At 31.2% G+C, this 25,472-nt stretch overlaps 1 protein-coding gene and 1 long non-coding RNA gene across 2 annotated transcripts; one reads left to right on the top strand and one right to left on the bottom strand.

Annotated features, from left to right (window-relative positions):
* Positions 1 to 210: 210 nt before the first annotated feature.
* Positions 211 to 765, bottom strand: LOC143073785 (uncharacterized). Its single transcript, XM_076249542.1, has one exon. It carries the CDS (start codon positions 763 to 765, stop codon positions 211 to 213), a length of 555 nt encoding a protein of 184 aa, XP_076105657.1.
* Positions 766 to 23,347: 22,582 nt separating this feature from the next.
* Positions 23,348 to 25,193, top strand: LOC143070842 (uncharacterized). The gene is made up of 3 exons (XR_012976736.1): positions 23,348 to 23,500; positions 24,461 to 24,484; positions 25,113 to 25,193. It is a non-coding gene; the product is annotated as an uncharacterized LOC143070842 (long non-coding RNA).
* The last annotated feature ends 279 nt before the right edge of the window (positions 25,194 to 25,472 follow it).

Genomic DNA, 25,472 nt, shown 5'->3' on the forward strand with positions numbered 1-25,472 from the left:
TCTTTAGTCTTTAGTAAGTGTCCCAAATGACACTGTAAACACTTTTGTACGTTTCCTCTTTTGTAGTTTCTTCACATATGTAATGTTCACTCATGTACTTAATTGAAATGGTGGCTGCTGCTTAAAAAATTTTGACTTAATTTTGATATAGATTTATAGTGTTTTTTGCTGTATAGTGTTTTTGAATCTGCCAGACTCCGTTAAATAATTTTACAGATGGCACAATATCTCATTTCGATTGTCTCTATTAATGTCTTCTTCATCGATTCCTAATAAGGTGTCTAAATCCATGTGTATATTTCCTGTAATGAAGTAAATAGATGTTCTCATCCTCTCTCTAGCCTCCTCATAGTTAGAACAATGTAAAAGGTAGTGTTCTACAGTTTCTGGCTCTCCACAGGAACAGTTTTTGTCTGATGATGGTATGATTTTGGATTTATAATCTTTTTCACAATAACCTGTTCTCAAACAACTAGTAATTGAAAACGACCATTTGGATGGTAAATCTTTTGGTATTTTCTGACAAACTTTTTGATGATAGTTGTAATAATTTCTGCCACGTTGACTTGATTCCCATTGGTTCTGCCATTTTCTTAAAACACTTTCTCTTGCTGCACGTTTTATATCCTGCCTGGTTACTTCTGATGGCTCTTCTATTTTTTCAGCATCTTTAGCTCCTTTTTTGGCCAGTGAATCAGCAATGTCATTTCCTTGGATATCAGCATGACCAGGTGTCCATTCAAAATTTAATGGAATTCCATTCATCTTTAATACTTTCATGTTTTTCTTAATTTCTCTTATGACTTTGATGTAATTCTCTGATTTCCAGTTTAAAGTTAAAATTCCAATTGAGGTCTGACTATCTGAAAAAAGTGTAATTGAGTCTGTGTTTTGTCTGTTTTCTGATATTAAAAAGTGGTCAACAACAAGTTTAATGGCGATCAGTTCTCCGAGTAGTATTGATCCTTTCTTGGATACAGCTTTACTAATTTCAATTTGTGGTTGATTATTTGATGGAAAGATGACAACACCTGCTCCTACAGGGCCAGGACTACCAAGACAGGACCCATCAGTAAATGCTATACATGAATTTGCTGGAAGATGACTTAGTTTTTCCATTATTATGTGTTTTCCAACATTTTTTTGGTCTGTTGATCTTGATTTGGAATTTCCAAGGTTTTTCCAATAATCTGGAGGAGATTTATATCTTTGTAACCCAATAAACTGAAATTCTGCTTCTATACCATTTACATCAACACCTGTACATACCTTCATGTCTTCTGCCTGAAGAATCATTTTTCCCACTGGAGATACATATTTTTCAGGGATGTTAATTGTTTTCCAATCATCCAGGATTTGTTTTATTGGAATGGAGATATCATACGAGTTAATTTTTGCAAGTGTACGAGTTGCAATTTCTTCTCTACGCAGATGTATTGGTAGGATTCCAGAAACTACTTCCAAAGTCTCTACACTTGATGTTGGGGTAACATTAAGGCATATAGCTAATCCCTTTCGTTGAATTTTGTTCAGTTTGTCTGTTATATTGGTTTCACAGGTCTGCCAAACACTACTTGCATATTCTAAGGTGGAAAGGACAATACTTTGGTAAATTTGAAATAGAATTTTTGTAGAAACTTTTGCAACTCCTTTGATCATTCTAAGTAGGCTAATTGCTTTATGTGCCTTTTGTTCCACATTTTCGATGTGTTTGAGAAATGATAGTTTTTCATCTAACGTGACTCCCAATATTTTTGGATTACAGTTATATTTTAGCAATTTACCTTCTAGTTGTAAATTCATTTTCTTTATTGGACCATTCCTTGAAAAGATACAATATTCTGTTTTCTCAATACTCAAATTAATTCTCCGTTTTTTGGTCCAATCCTGGATTATGTTAAGATCCTTTTGTACCAGTTTCTCCATGTCATTCAAGTTCTTTCCATTTATCCATACAGTACCATCATCAGCAAATTTACACTTTTTACATGATAGGTTAGCAAAAATGTCTTTGATAAAGATATTAAAAAGAAGTGGAGCTATAGCTGATCCTTGTGGGAGACCTATTTTGGTTTCAAACCAGCTTCCTTTATGGTTGTTAATCACACACCTTGCTAGTCTTTCCTTTAAAAAATTGTTAATCCAATTCCAGATGTTACCTTTAACACCGTTATCATAAAGTTTTGTGAGAAGTCCTTCCCTCCAAACACTGTCGTATGCTTTTTCAAGATCAATAAAGACTGCTAATATAAATTCGTTGTTATTGAAGGCATTAAAGATGTTTTGAGTTAAACTTAACAAGGCATTTCCAGTAGGGCGATAGTGGCGAAACCCTTCTTGTTCTGGATCCAATATGGAGTTGGTCTCTATATAACCTTCTAGTCTAGATGTTACTACTCTTTCCATAACTTTACCCAGTATACTTGTGAGACTAATTGGACGATATGAAGAAGGGTTATTATATGTTGACTTTCCCATTTTCCTTATAAATTTTACATTTGCTAGTTTCCAAGGTTTTGGAAGTTTTCCTTCTTCCCAAGATTTGTTAAACACGTATGACAACACACTGTATAAGCTTTCATCCGCCTTCATTAATAATTCTGAAAAAATTTGATCAGGTCCAGGTGCTGTGTGAATTTACACTGAAAAATAAGAGAAAACAAACGACACAACATATAACAGTTACAACAGGAATATCAAATTAAAAAATATAAGTATTAACCTCTTTTTTTTGTGTCGAGGATTGAATACATCCTAGCCGTTTTCACTCACGTTGACAGTTGTTTTGGGAAAATTTATTTCTTTGAATGCAAATAACTGAATGTAAGTCCGTGACAAAGTTTGCTTTGGAATTTCAATGAATAAAATGACAATATATAGTGTAAGCTTTAATTTGTTATTGTGGGAGTTTACGTGTGTAATGCATATACGTGTTTATGATATTCTTATCAATATACTACATTTCGTTTACTTTTTACGTCACATATCAACATTCCCGATTTTTTACGTGAGTCTACGATTACCAGCGTAGTATAGTAAGTTCATGAATGGACAGTTACCCCAAGGTATAAACAAATAGTTCCGAGACCCATTCTTTGTACTTTAAACAGTTTTGTAGAAACATAATTTATATGCAAGCTTTAAGTTGGTCAGCTAGTATTAGTAAACCCAACTCAGTCGCTCTTCGGCCATCACGACATGCCAAGTTTCTTTCATTTTTATGGGCGGAAAGCACTGTTTAACTGTTACAAGATATCTATTTTACATTCTTCAATTTTAGCTATATTTTTGATGAGATGCATTCAATACTCTTCCACCAAATTGACCATTATTCCGACATCTTGAAAATATTTTTTATGGTGTACGGGAGATAACTCCCATAGCAACAAACGACTATTTTCCCGTTTTCCGGTAGAGGCGTTCATTTACGTACCTCTCACCTTAAGGAATTAATGCGTCGCTTCTTGATGATCAGTGTATCAATGCTTAGTATTTATCATGCGTTAAGAGAGGGACGAAAGATATCAACAGGACATCCAAACTTGTAAACAAATTAGAAACGCAATGGCAAAACACGATAAAACGACAAAAATTCAAACAACAGCATACGAAACACAACATAACAAACTAAAATTTGAGCACCCCGAACGCTACTAACAACCGAGTGTGGTCTCATGTGTTCAGGGGGAAAGATGATTTTAATCTTCATACGACACATATCGCTGTCCTCCTATAAAATATATTGATAAGTTCTATGAAGTGATAAATCATCACACAATAGTGGATTGATATTTGACGCTTATCTAACCCTTAGACATCACCAAATTGATAAACCATCGGTAAAGTAAATAGTCTTAACCTAAAACTTGACTGACTGTAAAAAAAATAGAAATAGAAAGACGGTTTTTAGAATGACAAATGTCGGTTAAATAAATGTTTTTAATAAAAACAAACGAAAATGAAAATAGGCAAACCGATGTCCACACATCATGGATTCAAATAGCATATCTAGCAAATATAAGTCAGGGATCCATTATAAGTTTTGACATGTATTTTTTGGTTGCCGAATTTATACAATTTGCTGTCATTAACGGATGAAAAGATATCATCTTATTTCGTTTTTTAATCAAATAAGAATTTTTTTATAAATATAAATATAATTTACAAAAATGTGTTAACGCATATCATACAGAATTAATGAAATACACGTAGTTGACTTGTCAAACAAAGTAAAGTCTCTCTACAGTTTAAACAATGCATATAAATCGATACGTTTGAGTTGGGTATCTAAATCATGTAAAAGCAAATGAATTGAGATAAGAATATACTCAATCACTGGGGAAACATGAATTAATTAACAGTAATGATGACAATATAAATAGTCCATATTTCACATGTATGAAAAAAGGCGTTGGATTATTTACTAGGTACGCAAAAAATAAATACACTCGCTACTTAGTTATTGATCTTGTTCAATATGCTTAATAAATGCTAATTTTTTGTCTATCAACACAAACAGAAAACGTAATTGTTAAAATAAAAAAAAAACTATCAAATAGGTGATCAAATTCAAACTTCCTATCACTTGCTATTAATATACTGATATACTACGGAAACTGTACGAAATACAAAAGTAAAGAACTACTTCCTTTTTTTTGTGCGATTCTATCAGTCTTTTGAGTGTGACATTGAGTTTTCTCAGTTGTAAACAATTATAAACTACTGCTGCTATACATTTCGTCAACAAAATTTGTAAATGCCTACACAAGCATCTCTCGTCTTGTCATGCTTAGTTACCAAAATTGTTTTTAATGATAAAGTAAATGACCCGTACAATTTTTAAGTACAAGTAACCTTTTTTGATACTAAGTGCATATAATTTTTAACTTTATTTTTGCATTTGTCGTTTTGATACGTCGATCACGAAAACATAAAAGACATCAGCCTTTTTAGCATTTAAAGAAGTTGTTTTTATACAATATCATATCTCAATGAAAAGCAATATTTCAATTATAAAAATCATACTTAAAGTCATATGAAACGAGTTTCTTGTAATTTGAATGTTATTGAAATTATTAAAGCAACGCAAGCGTATATACTTAACTAAGTCGTGTTTTCAGGTTTTGTAGCTAATAATTAAACAGATACCTGCAAAGATTTCACTCCCATTAAAACACTGGCAATGTTTACGCGGCAATTAGCATGAATTTGATTTCATTTATACATATTTGTGTTTAATGAGGTATGTCAACAGCAAAGGGCAATTGCGAGGCAGCCTATTTAATATATATGTCAAAACAATTTTTAGGTGTCTTATTATATTGTATCTTCTTTTTTTACACGGATCCTGTTGTGTTGAAAGAACATGAAGAGATTATTTCATCTTTAAAGAATCAAACTAGGTGTCAATAGTCTCAAATTCAATGGTTGTCTTTTGCTCAAGTCTTATTGTATTGATTAAAGTTAGATCGTTAGTTTTTCATGTTTGCATCGTTTCACATTTTCTGGTGTGAACTTTTCTTAGCTAAATATAAGGTTGTTGTTATCTCATTGTTGAAGGCCGAAAAGTAACATATAAATCCCTCTATCTTCGTAATTATTCTTAAAATGGTTAGTTTTCTTATTGGCAATCATACCACATCTTCTTATATTTTACATAGATTTATTTCTGGTGTTGTTTTTGTGAGAGCGACCGTGTTTTTGTACACGTATTTGGTTTATTTAGACCAAGTTGACATCAAATGAAAATATCTCACTATTTCACATTTTGATCCAACATATATATTTTAACAGTTCATTTGCATTTGATAATAATGTTTTATGATCAGATTAGATAGTTTCTACGTATATAAATATTTCCTATTGTGTTTTTCAAAATAGAGTTGGTGGAATAATTTAATAGTTAAAGTAGGTATAGAATCGACATTCGAATACTGTAAATGTTTTAACATGTATTTTGTTTTATCAAAATGGATGTTGTTTGTTTTTTAGAGTTCTAACCTTTCATTACATTGAACCTTTTTCCCTTATTATTATGACTTATTTTCAAAAGACGACATTTGTTTCTTACAGTTTATATCTATGATATGCAAATCACTCAAAAGAGGATTACAAAACAAAACAACATAAACAAGAGAAGACACATATGAGAGACAAAGCGATCTGCACATGCTTTTATGTTTGTTCGTGTTACTAAGTCTTTAGTTGTCTTCGAAGTGTTTTGTCGAATTATATTTGATGTTTTGTTACTTTCTCTCGGTATTATTTTTGTTATTCTTATTTATTCTTATAACAGTGTTTTGCTTTCAAATGCCTTGATATGTTCTATTACCTTTTTTATTATTAGAAAATGTCATTAAACAACACATTAATTCTTTTTTATAAGAGACAACAATAGTTTACCGATGCACCTTCAACTCTCTATAATCCCCCTCCACAAACAACAAAAACAACGACAATGTATATGAGAACATTAATTGAAGTTATTATATTACAGTCATTATAATGCATATGTACTTCATCAAAGATACCAAGCTTAAATTTAGTACGTAAGAAGCTCATTTCCTCTACATGAAACCCATCTGTGGAGTTGAAATTTATACTCTCTAATTTTTTTGCTATTTTCACATTTCCTGACCGGTGTGAGAATCATATTTCTCCTCACTAGTGAAAAATCTGTTCTCTATATACACCTCTGTGTCGATGCAACTACTGATGGACGTTTCGTCCCCGAGGGTATCACCAGCCCAGTAGTCTGCACTTCGGTGTTGACATGAATATCAATAATGTGGTCGTTTTATAAATAACTGTTATAAAACTTTTTCGAAAGACTAAGGATTTTCTTATCCCAGGAATAGATTACCGTAGCCGTATTTGGCATAACTTTTTGGAGTTTTGGGTCCTCAATGCTCTTCAACTTTGAACTTGTTTGGCTTTACAACTATTTTGATTTGAGCGTCACTGATGAGTCTTATGTAGACCAAACGCGCGTCTGGCGTATTAAATTATAATCCTGGTACCTTTGATAACTATTTACACCACTGGATCGATACCACTGCTGTTGGACGTTTCATCCTCTAGGGTATCACCAGCCCAGTAGTCAGCACTTCGGTGTTGACATGAATATCAATTATCTGGTCATTTTTATAAATTTCCTGTTACAAAACTTCTAATTTTTCGAAAAACTAAGGATTTTCTAATTCCATGAATAGATTACCTTAGCCGTATTTGGTACAACTTTTTGGAATTTTGGGTCCTCAATGCTCTTCAATTTTGTACCTGTCTGGCTTTACAACTATTTTGATCTAAGGGTCACTGATGAGTCTTATGTAGACGAAACACGCGTCTGGCGTATTAAATTATAGTCCTGGTACCTTTGATAACTATTAGTTGTGACGTTAAATTTTCATGTTTTCTTTTGAATTTTCTTATTGTGACGTCATGAAAAAAGGCGACTTTGCTTGATGACGTCAATTCAAAATAAAATTGAGAATAGAAATGCGGAATGTGCCAAAGAGACAACAACCCGACCATAGAGCAGACAACAACAGAAGGTCACCAACAGGTCTTCAATGCAACGACAAATTCCCGCACCCGGAGGCGTCCTTCAGCTGGCCCCTCAACAAATATATACTAGTTCGATGATAATGAACGCCATACTAAACTCCAAATTGTAAACAAGAAACTAAAAGTTAAAATAATACAAGACTAACAAAGGCCAGAAGCTCCCGACTTGGGACAGGCGCAAAAATGCGGCGGGGTTAAAAATGTTTGTGAGATCTCAACCCTCCCCCTTTACCTCTATCCAATGCAAAAGTAAACGCATAACAATACGCACATTAAAATTCAGTTCAAGAGAAGTCCGAGTCTGATGTCAGAAGATTAAACCAAAGAAAATAAACAAAATGACAATAATAGATAAATAACATCAGACTACTAGCAGTTAACTGACATGCCAGCTCCAGATTTCAATTAAACTGATTGAAAAATTTGTCTTTATCATATGAATATCAGGCACAATCCTCCCCGTGAAGGGTTTAGTATCATACCATCATAACATATATGAGAAGAACATAACCCGTGTCATGCCAACAACTGGTTTTTAAATAAATGTGTTAGTTCCGATGCAAAGACCCTATAAGTGAATCAATATTAACGAAAAAATATGCAATCTTTAATGACCTGACAACAGTATCGTAACTATATCCCTTCTTAATAAGTCTATTTAAAGGTTTTGTAAGCTTCTGAGGTGAATACTGACATTTTTGTGTTTTATAAAGAATATTTCCATAAAATATTGGATGTGAAATACCTGAACGTATAAGAAGTCTGCATGTTGAGTTATATTTACGAATGATGTCCTTATACCGATGATAAAATTTAGTAAATGTTTTGACTAGTTTGTGATATCAAAAACCCTGGTGTAATAATTTTTCAGTAATACATAAATTTCTCTCGTTAAAATCTTAAACATTGTTACATACACGAGCGAATCGTACAAGTTGAGATATATAAACACCGTAAGATGGTGACAAGGGAACGTCACCATCTAAAAATGGATAATTAACGGTAGGAAATGAAAAATCATCTCTTTTATCATAAATTTTAGTAACAAGCTTTCCGTTGATGATATAAATATCAAGATCGAGGAATGGGCAGTGGTCATTGTTAGTATTAGCTTTATTTAAAGTAAGTTTAACAGGATAAATTTCTTTAGTATACATACTGAAGTCGTCATTATTGAGAGAAAAAATATCATCCAAATATCTAAAAGTATTATTAAGTTATTAAAAAGTACACAACTTTCCTAAAATCTTTGAAAAAGAAGGATAAAAATCATAAGAGAAACAGATTACACCACTGTCACTCTTATATTCTTGCAATTTTTTTTCTACATACGAAATTATTGACTCACATTGTTAAAATTTAGGTAAAGCGTTAGAGGCTTTTAATATCATTTGGTTCATTTTTTTGAAAACAATTGTAAATCTAAAGATAAAGTGGACTTCTTATCTAGCCTCTATTCTTTCCACGGAATAGATGGCTCGTTTATGTAATCAGAGACTGTAACCCTGTGAACTGGGCGACTTGGATGTGTTTAGGATTAAAACGTTAAAAGTTGGATTTTTTATACAGAAAACGAACATTTCACTTAACATAATATTGCTGAGAGCTTGGTTGGCGAAAACCGTTTGGGCAAACCGTCCAAGTTAGTAACATGTACACATTGGTTGCAGAAACTCCTAAAAAATACGATCGTTATAATTTGGTATATCGACATATAAGACTCATCAGTGAGACAGTTTTCGACTGATTTCAAAGATTAAATTGTTTTTAATACTTCTTCAAAGGAATTTTTTAAAAGAAAGAAAACTTCTCTATATTTGAAAAACACATGCATGTATGTATGGGGCAATTTTTTATTTTAATTTTATAAAGAATGCCTAAAGTCAAATACCTGAAAGCCAAGTATGTACAAATGCCCGAAAATTGATGAGCTATACGACTGAGAAGAACCTATAAAATGAGTCAAATACATTTATAGTTATGTTTCACTGTGTTTAAAAAAAGTAATGCGATGGTTCTATGTTGCTGATAACGAAAGGTCAAAAAGACTGATAAATTTATGTGCAGTATGCGTATGAATTTTCGGATCTATTTTAGTCTATTGTTTAACAATAGAATAAACTGATAATAAATTGAAAACGGGTTTTTAAGTTTATCGAAGGTTAGGCGGTGACCACTCGACTTGCAGACCATTTTTCAAGATGTCCGATTCAGATCTAGACCTCGACGATAGAGAATTAACCAAGTCTCCTGACAAGTCAATAGAAGCCTTACGTTCTGCTGCTGAATCAACGAAGAAAAAAGGTAATTCAGAGCAAGATAGGGCACCTGAAGTTTCACATGCAGACTTGTTTTCTTTGATGACAACTTATTTCAATAATAAACTTTTCGGGATAGAAAAGAATTTCTCAGATACTACAGAGACGTTAGTAAAGAGAGCAAAGAAGGCAGAGAATACTTTTAAATTTAAGGGGAATCAGGTACAATTTGAGCTTAACTCTGATATTCAAGACAGTATCAGCACGGCAATTGGTTACATTGAAAAGAATCGACCTAAAAAGGCAGTTAGGGTTTTAGAAGATTCGTCTGTGCAGAATCAAGAATAGAAATAAATTAATTAGAATTCCGGATAAGTCCGAGGGCGGTTGGAGAACGGTGAATGAATACCTTTCAGATGAAGTGGCCAGTGACTCGGAAGACGAGAAAAGAATACGTACAGCAGATAAGAGAGCAGTTAAAAAGATAAAAGCAGATAAAACCGATAAACGCAGTAGTAGAAAGCGTCCGGCAGAAGCATCTGGTTCAACAACGCAAATGGCACATAATGGTACAAGTGGTTCTGATTCTACATTTCGCCTGCAGCCCTTTCGAGGGGGATTGGCCGCCAGCGGGCAAAGTTTTGGCAACCAAAACAGCTTCAAGACCTCAGACGTGTGCTACAACTGTGGCATGCAAGGGCACTGGGCAAGAGAGTGCAGGAAGGGAAAGGCAAGGACAGGACCTCCCAGAGGATCTTCTTCTTAAAGACCATAACAGTGACATTTTCAAGGTACAAGATTATGATATTGTTGAAACATTTTATGAATATGAAAATTGTAATTCTGATATTTTTGTTAAAGGTCGTTTGAAAAAATCTATTAACCTTTGGAAACAAATTAATGCTTCAGATTTCATTTTGAATGTTATTACAGATGGTTACAAAATTATTTTGCTTAACGAGCCCAAAAAAATATTCTTAAGAAATAACAAATCAGCATTTGATAATAGTGAATTTGTCTCAAAAGCTATTTTAGATTTAATGAAAGGGGGCTTGATACGTGAGGTATCGAGTAGACCCCACGTGGTTAATCCTTTGACTGTCTCGACTGCGAAAAAAAAACACAGGTTAATTTTAGATTTACGACACGTAAACAAACAGGTAGTCGATAGCAAGGTTAAATTTGAAGATTGGAAAGTAGTTAAACAGTATGTATCTTCTAACTGTTTCGGATTCGTTTTTGGATCAGGATATCATCATATTGATATTTTTAACGAGCATCAGAAATATTTAGGTTTCTCCTGGAAGTTAGGAGGTGTAACAAAGTTTTTTTGTTTTTACTGTACTTCCTTTTGGTTTGAAATCTAGTGGATATATCTTTACTAAAGAAGTTAGACCTTTAGTAAAACATTGGCGAAAGAAAGGAATCAAAGTTGTTGTTTATTTAGATAACGGGTTCGGGTCCGATAATGAAAACACATGTAAAATGCATTCTGATTTAATAAAGTCAGATCTTATATCATCGGGGTTCGTACCAAACAGAGATAAATGTCACTGGACACCAACACAAAAATTAGAATGGTTGGGTTTTATATGGAATTTAGACATATGTAAACTCAATATACCAGATAGAAAAAAAAGAATGATTTAATTGACTTAGTTAATATTATACTTAACAGTTCCTGCAAAGTGAAAGTAAGATTGTTAGCAAAAGCAGCTGGTAAAATCATTTATTTTACCGCTTTAGGTCATATTACACAGATCATGTCGAGAGGTTTGTTTGAAGTTATAAATTTAAGACAAGATTGGAACCAATCTATTAATATAAATCATTTTAACGCTTGTATCAGAGATCTGATATTTTGGAGAGATAACATTTGTAAGTTAGAAACAGTTTCTTTGTTAGGACTGGATTCTGAATTTTACATATTTACAGATGCAAGCAATACAGGGGGGGCTGCTGGATATATAGATAATCTACAGCAGATTATGCATAAATCTTGGTCTGACGATGAAAAATTGAAGAGCTCCACTTGGAGGGAAGTCAAAGCAATAGAGTTGTCTATATTAAGTTTTAAAATTGAGAATGGAAATGGGGAATGTGCCAAAGAGACAACAACCCGACCATAGAAAAAAAAACAACAGCAGAAGGTCACCAACAGGTCTTCAATGTAGCGAGAAATACCCGCAACCGGAGGCGTCCTTCAGCTGGCCCCTAAACAAATATATACTAGTTCAGTGATGAAATTTCCAAATTGTACACAAGAAACTAAAATTAAAATAATACACGTTTGCTTAAGCATTGCACGGTCTCGTTTTATACAGATAATCAAAACGCTGTAACAATAGTTCACAAGGGTAGTAAAGTACCAGAATTACAGTCTTTAGCTTTATCAATATACGATTGTTGTCGCAAAAATGATATTACTATTTTTGTTAACTGGATTCCAAGGGAACAGAATGAACAAGCAAACATGCTAAGTAGAATTGTCAATATTGACGACTGGCGTATTTCAGATGAATTTTTCACATTCTTGAATGATTTATAGGGTCCATTTTTAGCGGATAGGTTGCTAGCTTTGAAAATACGAAATTACAAAAGTTTAATTCTTTATATTGGAACCCAGGTTCTTTATGCGTCGACGCTTTCACGTGCGACTGGTCCGGTGAGAACAACTGGCTAGTACCTCCAGTAACTGAGGTTAGCAGGGCTATAAATCATTTAGTAAAATGCAAAACTAAAGGAACTTTGATAGTTCCGAATTGGTCTTCATCGCCATTTTGGCCGTTGATTTTCGACACTGGTCTAAAATAAAAAAAGTACATAAATGATGTGCTTCAGTTCAACGAACCAGAGAGAATTTTCGAATCTGGAAAGAATTTAAACTCTGTTTTTGTGAGAGGAGATTTCAAAGGAACTATATTAGTTGTTTTGTTAGACGCTTCATATTGTTAATATTAAGTAGTTTTTCATACTTCGCATGTCAATATCTTTATTCGTAAGAGCAAAACAGCTTGTTATAGACATGGTAATAATGTTGTCATTTCTAGATTAGATAGTTCCTACTGTCCTGTAAAGCTTTTGCAAAGTTATCTAGTTTTAGCAAAGATTGAGAATAATTCAGAATTCTTTATATTTCTTGCATTGTCTTTTTTAAAGAAAACCAATTCTTTTATATTGAGAAGTAAAAATGTAAAAATTTCGTATACTCGAGCAAGAGAGTTAATGAAAGAGGCCTTATCACGAATTGGTTCAAATGTAAACAAATTTGGTTTACACAACTTCAGAGCAGGCGGTGCCACAGCAGCCGCTAAATACGATATACCAGATAGACTTTTTTAAAATACATGGAAGATGGAAATCTGATTTAGCTAAAGATGGTTACGTATCAGATAGTTTAGAAAAACGATTATCAGTTTCTAAGAATTTAGGTTTATAACATTTTCACTTTCTGCTTTCTTTGTACGTCGAAATGGTCACCGTGCCTGTTAGTATCAGAACTATTCTTGTCTTATTTATATACATATATATATATAATATGAGTCAGTTTAGAACAGAAATTAGGAGCAGAGTTGTACAAGAAAAATAGAGCAAGTTAGCACATAAATATGTTATGTTCGTTTGAACATCGTGAATTTAGAACATAAATAAATTTATGTGCGGTATGCGTATGAATTTTCGGATCTATTTTAGTCTATTGTTTAACAATAGAATAAACTAGTTATGCAAATTAGTAAGGTATTTAATAGATTGAAAACGGGTTTTTAACTTTATCGAAGGCTGGGCGGTGACCACTCGACTTGCAGACAATTTTTTTTTTTTTTTTTTGGTTTTTGTATTCCTTGTTTAATGTGTATAAGACGTCTGTAGTGAATATGTATATATAGTATACTGATTTGTAATGTTTATTTTATAGATTTGATATGATGAAGTGTTTATGCAGAGATGTTTAGGACCTTGTTTGATGAAATGAAATGAAAAGACATTTATAGAAAATTGATTACTATTAGATTGTTAATTATGAATAAATAGAAATGGTCACCGTGTCTGTTAGTATCAGAACTATTCTCTTCTTATTTATATACATATATACAATATGAGTCAGTTTAGAACAGAAATTAGGATCAGAGTTGTACCTGAAAAATAGAGCAAGTTAGCACATAAATATGTTATGTTCGTTTGAACATCGTGAATTTAGAACATAAGTTATATTATAAATGATACAATATGTTCGTTTTAAATTTCGACATGTTATTAAAGTTCATCTTAAAAACATTAACGTGTTATAATTATCACGGTTCTTTTTATTTATTAAATATTCATACGATTTTCTTTTTTCCTTTTGATGCATTCAGATTCATTTAAAAGTTACTTTTATGTTCTTAAACTATATAACTATATTTGTGTTGCATAGTTATTAATCTATGAGATGATTAAACTGTTTATGTTTTACATGTTTCCAGTCTCCAGCAAATGAATGCAATAGTAAAATTTCATTCAAATTATGTAGACATTTAGTTAATATTATTACAAAATATAATAATTTGAAAAGTCATCGTTGTGAATCCTTATTTGATTTTTACATTTATTAAAAGTATACGTTTAAAGTTTGGTAGCTATGCTGTGATCGTAAATCATATTAAAAGAAATTGATAAATGTGAAAAAGACATAATTTGTTTCTATAATACGATATTTGAATTAATCTCTAGCAGTAAAGTGTGCAACTTTCGTACCAAGTTTATTTTATTAACAGACTATTTTTCAAGTAATGTGAAACTTCAAATTAAAAAAAAAAGTTATACATATGTCTTTTATAGCTAAATGGCTAGTTTTTAATATAAAGCTTGTGTATATATACTTTTTTCTCAAGAAAACTATAATTTGTCTAAATTTAGAAGAATTTACTTTTTTGTTTAATTTGTATGCTTCCAGTAAATAATTCGCCGATATTTTTTACGTATGCAGTGAACTCATCGTGACCTTTCACGTAAAATTCAGGTGAACGCTATACGCATGGATCTGTCATTGAAATGTACTATTATCTTATTGTACATGCTATACACACTCTCAATATCCATGCTTCATTGTTGATTGTTTACAATTGGGTGACAATCGGTAAACAATGGCTTCAAAACACGACAATTAATTAGCTACCATATTTTCACATAATAACAGACCGAGAGATTTATTTCAATTTACAATTTGAATGCGTAAAAATGATAAAATCATGTGCATAAGACTAAGTTAATGATATATTCATGCATCGGTTCAAGAATTTGATAAAAATTATTTTTTACTAGTCACTCGTTTCATATGACTTACGTAATTCTATATTTTTTATATTCTTAATATCCCCGCATTGTATGTAGTTGTGATTATAACAGCATCATGATTAAAGATGGCTCAACGTACATTTTTTTTTATTAATTGCGCATTTTGTTTTTATATCAACAAACATGAAGTAATAGTAAGATGAAGTTGTATGATTGTATAAGAGACAATTGTGCAACAGAGAATAAAAATGACATTCCTTTTTAAGCAGAATGAAATGCTTTCAGAGTAAAAGTTATAGTTTACATTTCAGTCTATTTCAAATTTGTTTGGTACTACAGTTAATCTAGGTGTTACAAAGCGTGTGAAAATTTGTTATGTGTAGAATATCGTTGTGAAATGCTTATTTTTATAACCCCTTCAGAATGGAAATGGAGAATATGCCAAAGAGAAGCAACCCGACCAGTGAGAAGATAACAGCCAAAGGCCGTCAATGGGTCTTAACGCAGTGAGTAAATCCTGCACCAGGAGTTGGGCATCATCAGGCCCTTCAGTGAAAATGTGTACTAGTTCAGTGAAATGAACGTCATACTAAATTCTACAACATATAACTGAACTTAAATTATAAAACTTCCAAGACTAACCAAGGCCAGAGGATCCTGACAGTTGATGTCAATACGGTTTACATTTTTGATTTGTAGTTACCTTAAACCGTTGGTTAGATATAGGCTGTTTTGCACTTATTTGAATGGGTTTATTTTAAACATGTATAACGTATATGACATGCTGATTTGAATATTGATTAATCACGTGTATGAAAAGTTAAATACCTGTCATCTATTTAAAGACTGTCGATTTACATATTTACTCTTCCGGAACAAAATGGGATGAGGTATAACTATATCAAACGGTTTAAAGTGTATTTGCCAATCAAATATGTATTTTAAAAATCACTTATATATGTGAAAAGAGGGTTGATGAAAAACGATATATTTTAGAAGCTTCCAATCATTAAAACTTTGATTTTCATGTTTTTGGACATATATTGTAAGTATTTTTTAAGTAGACTTTTTAATGAAGATGAACAATATATATTTTTTTTTACAATGAAATATTTTTTAATTAAGTTAAATATCAAAATTTTGTTAGTTGAAAGTGTCTTTTTGATATTTTTATCTTGGTTAATTTCAAAAACATATATAACTGGTAAATATTTTTAGTTTTTTTGTGTTTTATAGAAATTTGGATTCACAATCACTGAATTTTTATTATTTAAATGCTATAATATTATCTTTTGTTATCTTTAATATCAGGGTTGTTATAATTATTAAAAGCATTGATACATGATATTTATTGATAACTGAATCATTTGTCCTTTCATTTGATGTTCTAGAGCAATTTGAATGGAAACTCATGATACTCTCCGAAACAATATTTTAACAATGACAAATTTAAATAATTGTTTTTAAAATGAACGCTATATCAAACAACAAAGTTTGTTAAGATGGCCGATCTGTTAAAGGCAAGAAAATGAAAAGGACACAAGCAAAAAGACATTTTATAGGAAAGGAAATCAATCTAGAAATCATGAAAATAAACGAATATATCACAGTAAAACTCCTAAATCCTTGTTTCGGTTTTATTTTATTTTTGCCTCATCAGTACTTCAACGTTTTTGATTATTAACTGTCAAATATGTAGACCTCTAGCATCGGTGAAGAAACGTATAATTTCTTGAAATCGGAATCCACTGCAGTAAAAATTGAACGATTGTTTTGGGAAAAAAAGGAATAGACATACGGTTAATTTTGCTATTGTCGTTTATATATTCTAAAGTGTCCACAATTTGTTTCTTATTTATTTTCCGACTTTTTAATTATTTTTAAAACAAATTTTGTTTTTATTCATAAACTTTTTAAATTTCACCAAGGTCTTCAGTTCACAAAATGTGAACACTTTCCAAAACATTTTTTTTTTCGAAAATGTATGTACCAGAACAGTAAAAAGGGGGAAATGCAATTAAAGATATGGAACATTTTACTCAGACTAATCAATTAGACATTTTACAGTTATCAATACGAATCTTATTTGAAATATTATTTGACCTTCAAGGGATCTTGATTACAAATGCCTATTCAATATTTTTTTTAAAGTAAAGTATTAAAATTTTAACCACTAAATACCAATCCCGTTGTGTATTTACATTCTTGGTGGTTTTTTTTTTATCATTTTTCCCATGTTATCATGGCAAATTATGCTTTTTAATTTCACCTTGCTATTTTCATTCTCTTTACAATAAACGTCTGAAATTTTGATAAATGAGCATAAGGTTTAAACCTACATGTTTCAATATCGGTGATTAATACTGAGAATTGACAATACAGGAGTGTAAATGATATTGTTTTTTCTTTAAGCATTGTTCAAAATAGGATAAAGGCAATTAGTTGATTGTGCTTTCAATAATCTTTGAGCTTACAAATATAAATAAATACACACGAAACCTTCTTTAATGAAGCATTGCAGTAAGATTACAGTTTCTCAAAATATGTCATTGGGTAAACCAATAAGTTTGTTTTTTTGTGTATTTAAAAAAGGATCAAACAAATGGACTGCGTTTAATGTTGAAATAATTACTGTTGGAATATTTGCACAAATCAGGATTTAAGATAACATTATAAATATTCATATTTCGTAAGTATGCAAACGACGTGGGGTTATTGACATGGTGTGGAAAATTAATATACTGGCTATCAAATATGTTTACATAACAGAGCATATCAAAATTTATAGATTTGGTTTTAAAAAGTGGAATAGTACGTAAAATAATCCATCAACACAAGTAGACGGTTTTAATTGTAAAAATAAACATTGGTCCGTCCTGTAGGTGATGAAATATTCACCTACTACACCTTTTAAATAAGAATTAAGCGGATGTCGTCAATAACTAAACTTATACGGAAGGGATATAGTGCAAAGGTATAGGATAATGTAAAATCAAAAAAATACTGAACTCCGATGAAAATTCACTCTTTTTCTGATATCCTGACAGTCGATTTGATATTTATGCCACCTTTACGTGCAACTAAATGCTAGTGATACTCTTTGGATTCTTGAAGTGGGTGTACATCAAAATCACATTGTAAAAATTTTTAATCAAAAAGTATTAACAAAAATTACAAAAGGGAAGCACATACAAACTAACAAAATCAGATACAAGCCAACGGAACGAATGTTAAACAACTGTCATCTTCCCGAATTAGTATAGACACTTTCCATCGTTTTTAAAGCTAGATAAATGTTCTATATACTTGTTTTTAAGTTGTATATTACATAAACAAAAACGCGATAGCTGGATGCATAAATACCAAGCCATGTTAAAAGTCATAGGACACAAAGGGATATTATAGCACATAGAGAAAGCTGTTTAGCAGATACAATATACACATTTTGAATAAAAACCTTTCTTATAAGATGTTAGCTTAACCGAATTTCTAGAATCATAAATATCAATTGATCAATCATGAAAAATACACATTTTTTTAATGTGTATCAGAAAAAGTATTAAACAATATTGGATATTTCATTGCTTATTTGAAAGTTAGAATTTTTTACTTCGATTGGATTGAAATCTTCCACATTTTTTCTATTTTCCAATAATTTGTTCATATATAGATGTGTTAACCTTGGGGGGAAATCGTCAATGGTTATCTTGTTTTATTATATAGTTTCTTTAGTTTTTGTGTTTTTTTTTTTATGTTAGATCGAATCTCAATTGTGTTTTTTTATTCACGGTAATACTATTGATGTTCTTATTGTTATTTCATGTTTATAATATTTTATGAAATAATGGTAACACTTTATAAATTTGGTACTGCCAAGTTCTTTTTTTGATTTACCTACACCAAAAAAAAGTGACAGCCAATGTTGTATGAAAACAGATAAATTGGGACCTAAATGGCAAACAGGACCAAAAAAATGGAAAAGGCTATCTACGTTTACCGTTGGAACTGGAAACTCTGATAGTTTCCAAATTTATCGACGTAGATAATATATGGATATATCATGAAATAGGGAATTCATACGGCAAATATGTCAAAGTGATAACAATCCGACAAGAGAGCAGAAAACTTACAAAGACCACCAGTGGGTTTGAAATAGGGAGAAAATCCCAGGCATACTTTATTAAAATACTTTCACCTTGTTTGAACATTGTTTTAGTACTTCGGTTCAACATAGATATTACGCAATACCAAGAATTTTACAGAACGATTAATGTCGTGTATTTATATAGATTCTGCCATACGATTCATTTGATAACGATAGTTCTGCACTCGAGACAGTTAAATTTTCAAACTCCATATTTGACTATCGGGAGTATATAAATATTGTAGTAAACGGGGTCAAGTGATCGAATCGTTTTCTCTTTTGATCTTATGGAAAATGCTGAGTGGGTTGCTCCAAATTGATACTGCGGCAAAAAAAAATCGAGACAAAACGTGTGGTTGATCAAACGGTATAACACTTCAGCACCGGTTTTCAGTCAAAATTACATAATTTAATGTCGATTTGAAATGACAGATATTATTCAACATTTTTAGAAAATGAAACATAATTTTAGTATGTGTACGACATGTGTTAAGTTTAGGTACAAGACCAAATGTTTGAAAATCAAATAATAATTTAAATAATAATTAAAAACCAGTTGTTCATAGAATAATTGAAAGTGTATAATATTAAAATAACGAAAATTTAATGCAAATATTATAAAGTAGCAAACATTTCGGAGTAAAACTTTATGTGATATTTTGTACGGAGAAGTGATATGAGGTTTTTGTATAGTTTTACCCGAGCATGAGATTAATTGCACCCAACTAATTTTTGAAAGTTACCTCTAGTGTCATGTTACAACTTATTTCATATCGATTAAAACCAATACACTTATTTTATAATAGGGGTATTTACGGTTTAAAAGATTCGCAGGTGTAATATGCTACTAAGACATAACAATGATTCTAAAAATACATTGTATTTATGCACTTGGAATGAACTAAGAGTATAATTTAATACGTCACGTTTAAAAAGTCACTTTATGTACTCATTAATATATTACATTACATTTGAAAATGCCTGTACCAAGTCAGGAATATGACAGTTCTTGTCCATTTGTTTTTGATGTTTTTGGTCATTTGATTTTGCCATGTGATTAATGGACATTCCGATTGGGTTCTCCTCTAAGTTCAGTATTTTTGTGATTTTACTTTTTAACAAAATATGAAAACAAAATATTTATTTTCTATGTTCATTTGCTTGACGTTTTTACCCCAGACTGTATCTACTTGTTAACTGTAAAAACAATCTACGGCAATGGATCTCAAATAAAAAAAAACTAAAAGCCACAGAAAAGTATGGTTAAGAAGTTATCATTATATAATTTAGGGAAAAACTCATACATAAAATCACCAAAATCTTCGATTCAAATGTATTGGCATTGCATTAAGTCGGATTATGCCCGTACCCAGTCAGGAATATCACAGTTGTTATTCATTCGTTTTATGTGTTTTATCTTTTGATTTTGTCATTTAATTACGGACTATCCGTTTTGAATTTTCCTCGGAGTTCAGTATTTTTGTGATTTTCCTTTTTATAATAAGCCTAAAACATTACTGAAATTAAGACATTATTTAGTGCAATTCTAATTACCATGTTTGCCTAGTGAACAAAAATTTGAGATTATTTGTTGTGATTTCAGGGAAAAGTTTGATACTTTATCCGATATCAGAATACCAGATCTTATTATTATTACCCAACTTTTTGGATGATTTGCACTTATAAAACCTCGCAAAAATTTGTGAATTTGCAGTATCGGATAACTTAATAACACCTACCGTTACCTTGATGATATTTCAAGTTGCATAAATAAAGGCAACAGTAGTATAACGCTGTTCGAAATTCATAAATCGATTGTGATAAAAAAAACAAATCCGGGTGACAAACTAAAACTGAGGGAAACGCATCAAATATAAGAGGAGAACTACGACACAACAGAAACACACCATTAAAATGTAACACACACAGAAACGAACTATAATATAACAATGGTCATTTTCTTAACGTGGTACAGGACATTTTAAGAAAAAAAATGGTGAGACATATCTTGGAATAATGTGGATATATATATTTAACTTGATAAAAATTCATCTAAAATTATCAACAAAACCAATCCTTTTGTAGATTTTAATTTTTTAGTTGAACACGGAAAAATCTTTTCCAAAATTACGAAAAAAAAATATTCCCGTCGGCGTTTTACGTTTCTGCATTTTGGTACTACGTTTCCGCGTTTTTATAGTACTCTTTTCCGCATTGTTTTTACCTTGATTTTGTTAAAGGTTATTTGCGTATCCGCATTTTAATTTTAAATGTATGCCTCTTCCGTTTGCCAGGTTTACCTGTTGCCCCCTGCTCACCAACGGGTAGTCGGAAGTAGGACTTCGAGCAGGATACGTCGTTTTGATAAAAATGAAACTATCAACTGAAAATGTTAAAAATCATATGTGGTCATATGTCAATTATAAGTCAATGTTCAGCACTAAAAGTTTATATTTACAGATAAAACAGTAAACGTCAGTATACTATTATAAAGTACATGTAGCACAGTTTACATATTTGTCAGAGCGGAAAAGTTGTAGCCAACTGACTTTATGAAGTCTAACCTCTTAATCTCTTCTCGGATACGAATTCAATCTGTTCGCGGTCATTTTTATGAACTGGTGCTATTGCTGGTATAGACCGAATAAAACTGGGAGTTAAAATGAAAATGAAACGATTCAGATTTTTTTAGTTCTTTTTGCTTCTGTGTCCGGAGAAGATGCCCATGTTTGCGGTGGAAACTTCGAATTATCGGCAACGTCGTTTTCTAGGATGTAGTCAGCAAATTTCAAACATTTTTCGTTTTGTTGAGTAACTGGCATAATGTCTTCTACAAAACAATCATCAATCTCCTCTTGTGATAAGAAAGTGAGTCCAAAGAAATGGATCTGAAAAATTTAAATATAATCTACTGTGTCTGTTGAAGGAATTATTTTATCATAATAAAATACAAATTAAGAAAAATACCATAATAAAATGAAGTCTTATATATCATTATTACCATTTTTACAGGTGAAATACAAGTAAAAATGCGGAAAAGTAATGAACGTAAATGCGCAAACGTGAAACAGGATTTTTTTTAATAGGCCCATTCCCTTGTCTGTGATGATTTTTTAACAATTTGAAGGATCGTAATATATGTATGATTAGTAAATTATAAGGCTAGAGATTTTTTTTACCTCAATTACTTATTTGATATTTTTTTACCCCAATTACTTAATATTTGATATTATTTTTATAATTCTATTTCATTTTTTATTTTTTTTTTATATACTTAAGGGGCAAATGATAAATTTATCAGATGCAACTAGCTATGAAATTTTATCTTTTATATGGGGACGAAGTCCCCAATAACAGTAGAAAATTCAATTAAAAAAAAAAAAAAAAAAAAAATCGGGAAAATTTTCCCGATATTTTCATTGTACTAATGAACTCAAAATCATTCAATTTTTTTTGTCGCGTTTTTGAATTTCCGGATCTGCGCAGAAATCTACTTCCGTTTCCGGTCTTGTTTGCATGAGACTTTGAATAAAATGTATATTTATGAACAGTCTAAGAAAGGAACTCAATACTAATTCATTTTTAAAAATTGTTTGTTATAAAAAAAAAAAAAACGTTACTTGATGACAGCGTTTCTTTGTTTATATTGAATATGACGTCATAACTTAAATAACGTCACAACTAAAATCCATAACAACAGAACCAAAATCGGAAACTTTACGTTCTTTGTTTACATTGAATATGACGTCATAACGTCACAACTAAATCCCTAACAACAGAACCAACATCGGAAACGTTACGGTATTTCCGTTTCTCTTTTTAACATGTTTGATTCATAAAAAAAATCATACAGACTTCGTCCCCATTCACAGGTTATGCCTGCCTCATATTATCTTTCTATACGATATAGATTTCAGTCTTTGAGGGAGGTCGCATGGTTGTGTATAATTGCTTATATCCATTTCCGTTGTTCTCTGGTTGATAGTTATGTCATTGACAATCATTAATCACATATCCTTATTCTTATATATCAGATGCATGTTATAATTATAAAGTGGATTTAGGTTGCTTATATTTCAGAGATGAACTGTTAAAACAACGACGTCATCCGAATATAAAATGGAGAAGAAATTTATGGAAGTTGAAATTCGAAAGAGAAGAAAAATTAAATTCTGGAAGCTGTGTACAATTTTCCTGACTATTTCAACTGTTCTGTGTTTCATTTTATGTATCTACTATTCCCTTAAAAAAGATAAAGGTATAATACTTAGAATTTAAAAATAAAATTTCGTTTTGTCTACTTGACATTTTTAACAGTTTCTACATCCAACTAAACAAAAATATTTTATAGTTACCTATTACTAAAACTTTAGATTTATCGAACTATGGATATGTGTTCAGGTTTCTGTTGTTTAAATATATATAACATTGTCATTAATGTATGTAATTTGAAAAATAAGCGAGAGTATGTCCTCAATATTGTAATTTCAAACAGAAGTGTAATATTTACTAAAGGGGAAGACTAACTGGAATTCCTCCATTGTAACCAAATTTAAACTTTCAATGAAAAATACGTTAAACGCAATAACTGAAGCAGGATTTATTATCCTTTCGGAGAATCTGTAATCCACTCATAAGAGTAATGATGATTTTGGTTGTAGTCTGCTGTCTTTTTAGTTATACGTTTACGCCATGTTCTGCACATTTTTATCTGTTGCAACATATTCCTTTGCTATGTTTCTGACATTGACGCATGTTACTTGCTTTAACATTTGAAGCTGATGCTGTCTTAGATATTATCGACATGATACTTCAAATTTCAAAATGCTTATTTGTATTTTCTGTACAGCTCCAATGATTGGGTGTCGAGTTAATTTAGCAGGGTTTTTTTTCTCACCAAATTGGAGAATAATTACATAATTTTCCACTACCCCTCTAGATAAAGAAAAACAATATGTATTTCATACGATATTTTAATCGTTTGTTTTTCCTTTAAACATTTTTGTCGTTATATTATAAAATTCACGAGTAAAATATTCAAGTGCTCAAGGGTCACTGAACAAAATGAAAGAAAGAAAAAGCGTGAAGTTGTCAGTACCATAAGTGCATTTGTTTCTATGATATCTACATTACATAAGTAAACAAAGCGTAATAAATTAATACAATAAGATAATATTTTTATCACATTTGTATATAGATTCCATACTTCATATTTCAGAAGATTGCAGTTTACCAAATAAAGGTAAGAAGTACGGTTGAAAGATCAAGTTTCGAGTGACACCAAAGTGTTAATTCAATGTAATTGTTGATAACAAGTGACAGTTCATGAAAAATTTACAGTAGAAATATTTTGAACCGTCTTGGACACCATAGATCACCCCAGATTTTGATAGGATGAGTGTTGTTCAGTCTTTAGTTTTCTGTGTTGTATTTTGTAAACTGATACAATTTTCCAGTATTCAAATATCACTATTATAATAGATAAAAAGAATTTTAAAAACTTCATGGTAAACTTATCGCTCTTAACATTTTTTCAAAATAATACCTCTGCAACGTTTGGTTGGTGGATAATCAGTTATAAAATTATTCACAATTTCTATTATCTTATTATTCACAATTTGTATTATTTTAAGTATAGTATTATATTTGTTTGTTACATTGTGTTGTAAGTCTTGTACCTGTGAAGCGTGTTTTTTTTTACACTGGGCCTATGTGATAATTCAGTTAATAGTCAGTGAAATTGCATTCTGATTAGGTTTGTAAAGATTGCTTTTTATAATCATATCGACAGAAAAGTTTGAATATTGATAATTCTGTATTAAAACAGTATTTGTATCTCAAGAAATAATGGCTATAAACGAATGTTACAGATGCACTATGTTCCAGCAATCCTTGTTATTACAACAGCACATGCGCTGTCGTGAACGATACTATCTTCTGTATATGCCCTGCTGGATATTTGGGAACTCATTGTGAAGGTATTTGTCTTAATGTTTGCTAAATTAATTTAATTCATAAATATTTACTTATATTATATGACCAAAAGCTAATGCTTGCACTATTAGATGACAATAAGAAATATGCTGGAATCAAATGTTCTAAAGTTATTTTGTTTGTTGTTGAACACTTTTGGTCTTGGAGTGATGAAACAAAAAGGTAGGGTCAGAACTATTTTGGCCCCTGATATGTCTTACATGTACCAAGCAAAACAAAAAAACTCACCACTACAT

The sequence above is a fragment of the Mytilus galloprovincialis genome, chromosome 4, assembly GCF_965363235.1.
Source record: "Mytilus galloprovincialis chromosome 4, xbMytGall1.hap1.1, whole genome shotgun sequence".
Taxonomy (NCBI): Eukaryota; Metazoa; Mollusca; class Bivalvia; order Mytilida; family Mytilidae; genus Mytilus; species Mytilus galloprovincialis.

Coding starts and splice junctions, on each gene's coding strand:
- LOC143073785 (XM_076249542.1), bottom strand. CDS start 765: ATGAATGGAATTCCATTAAATTTTGAATGGACACCTGGTCATGCTGAT.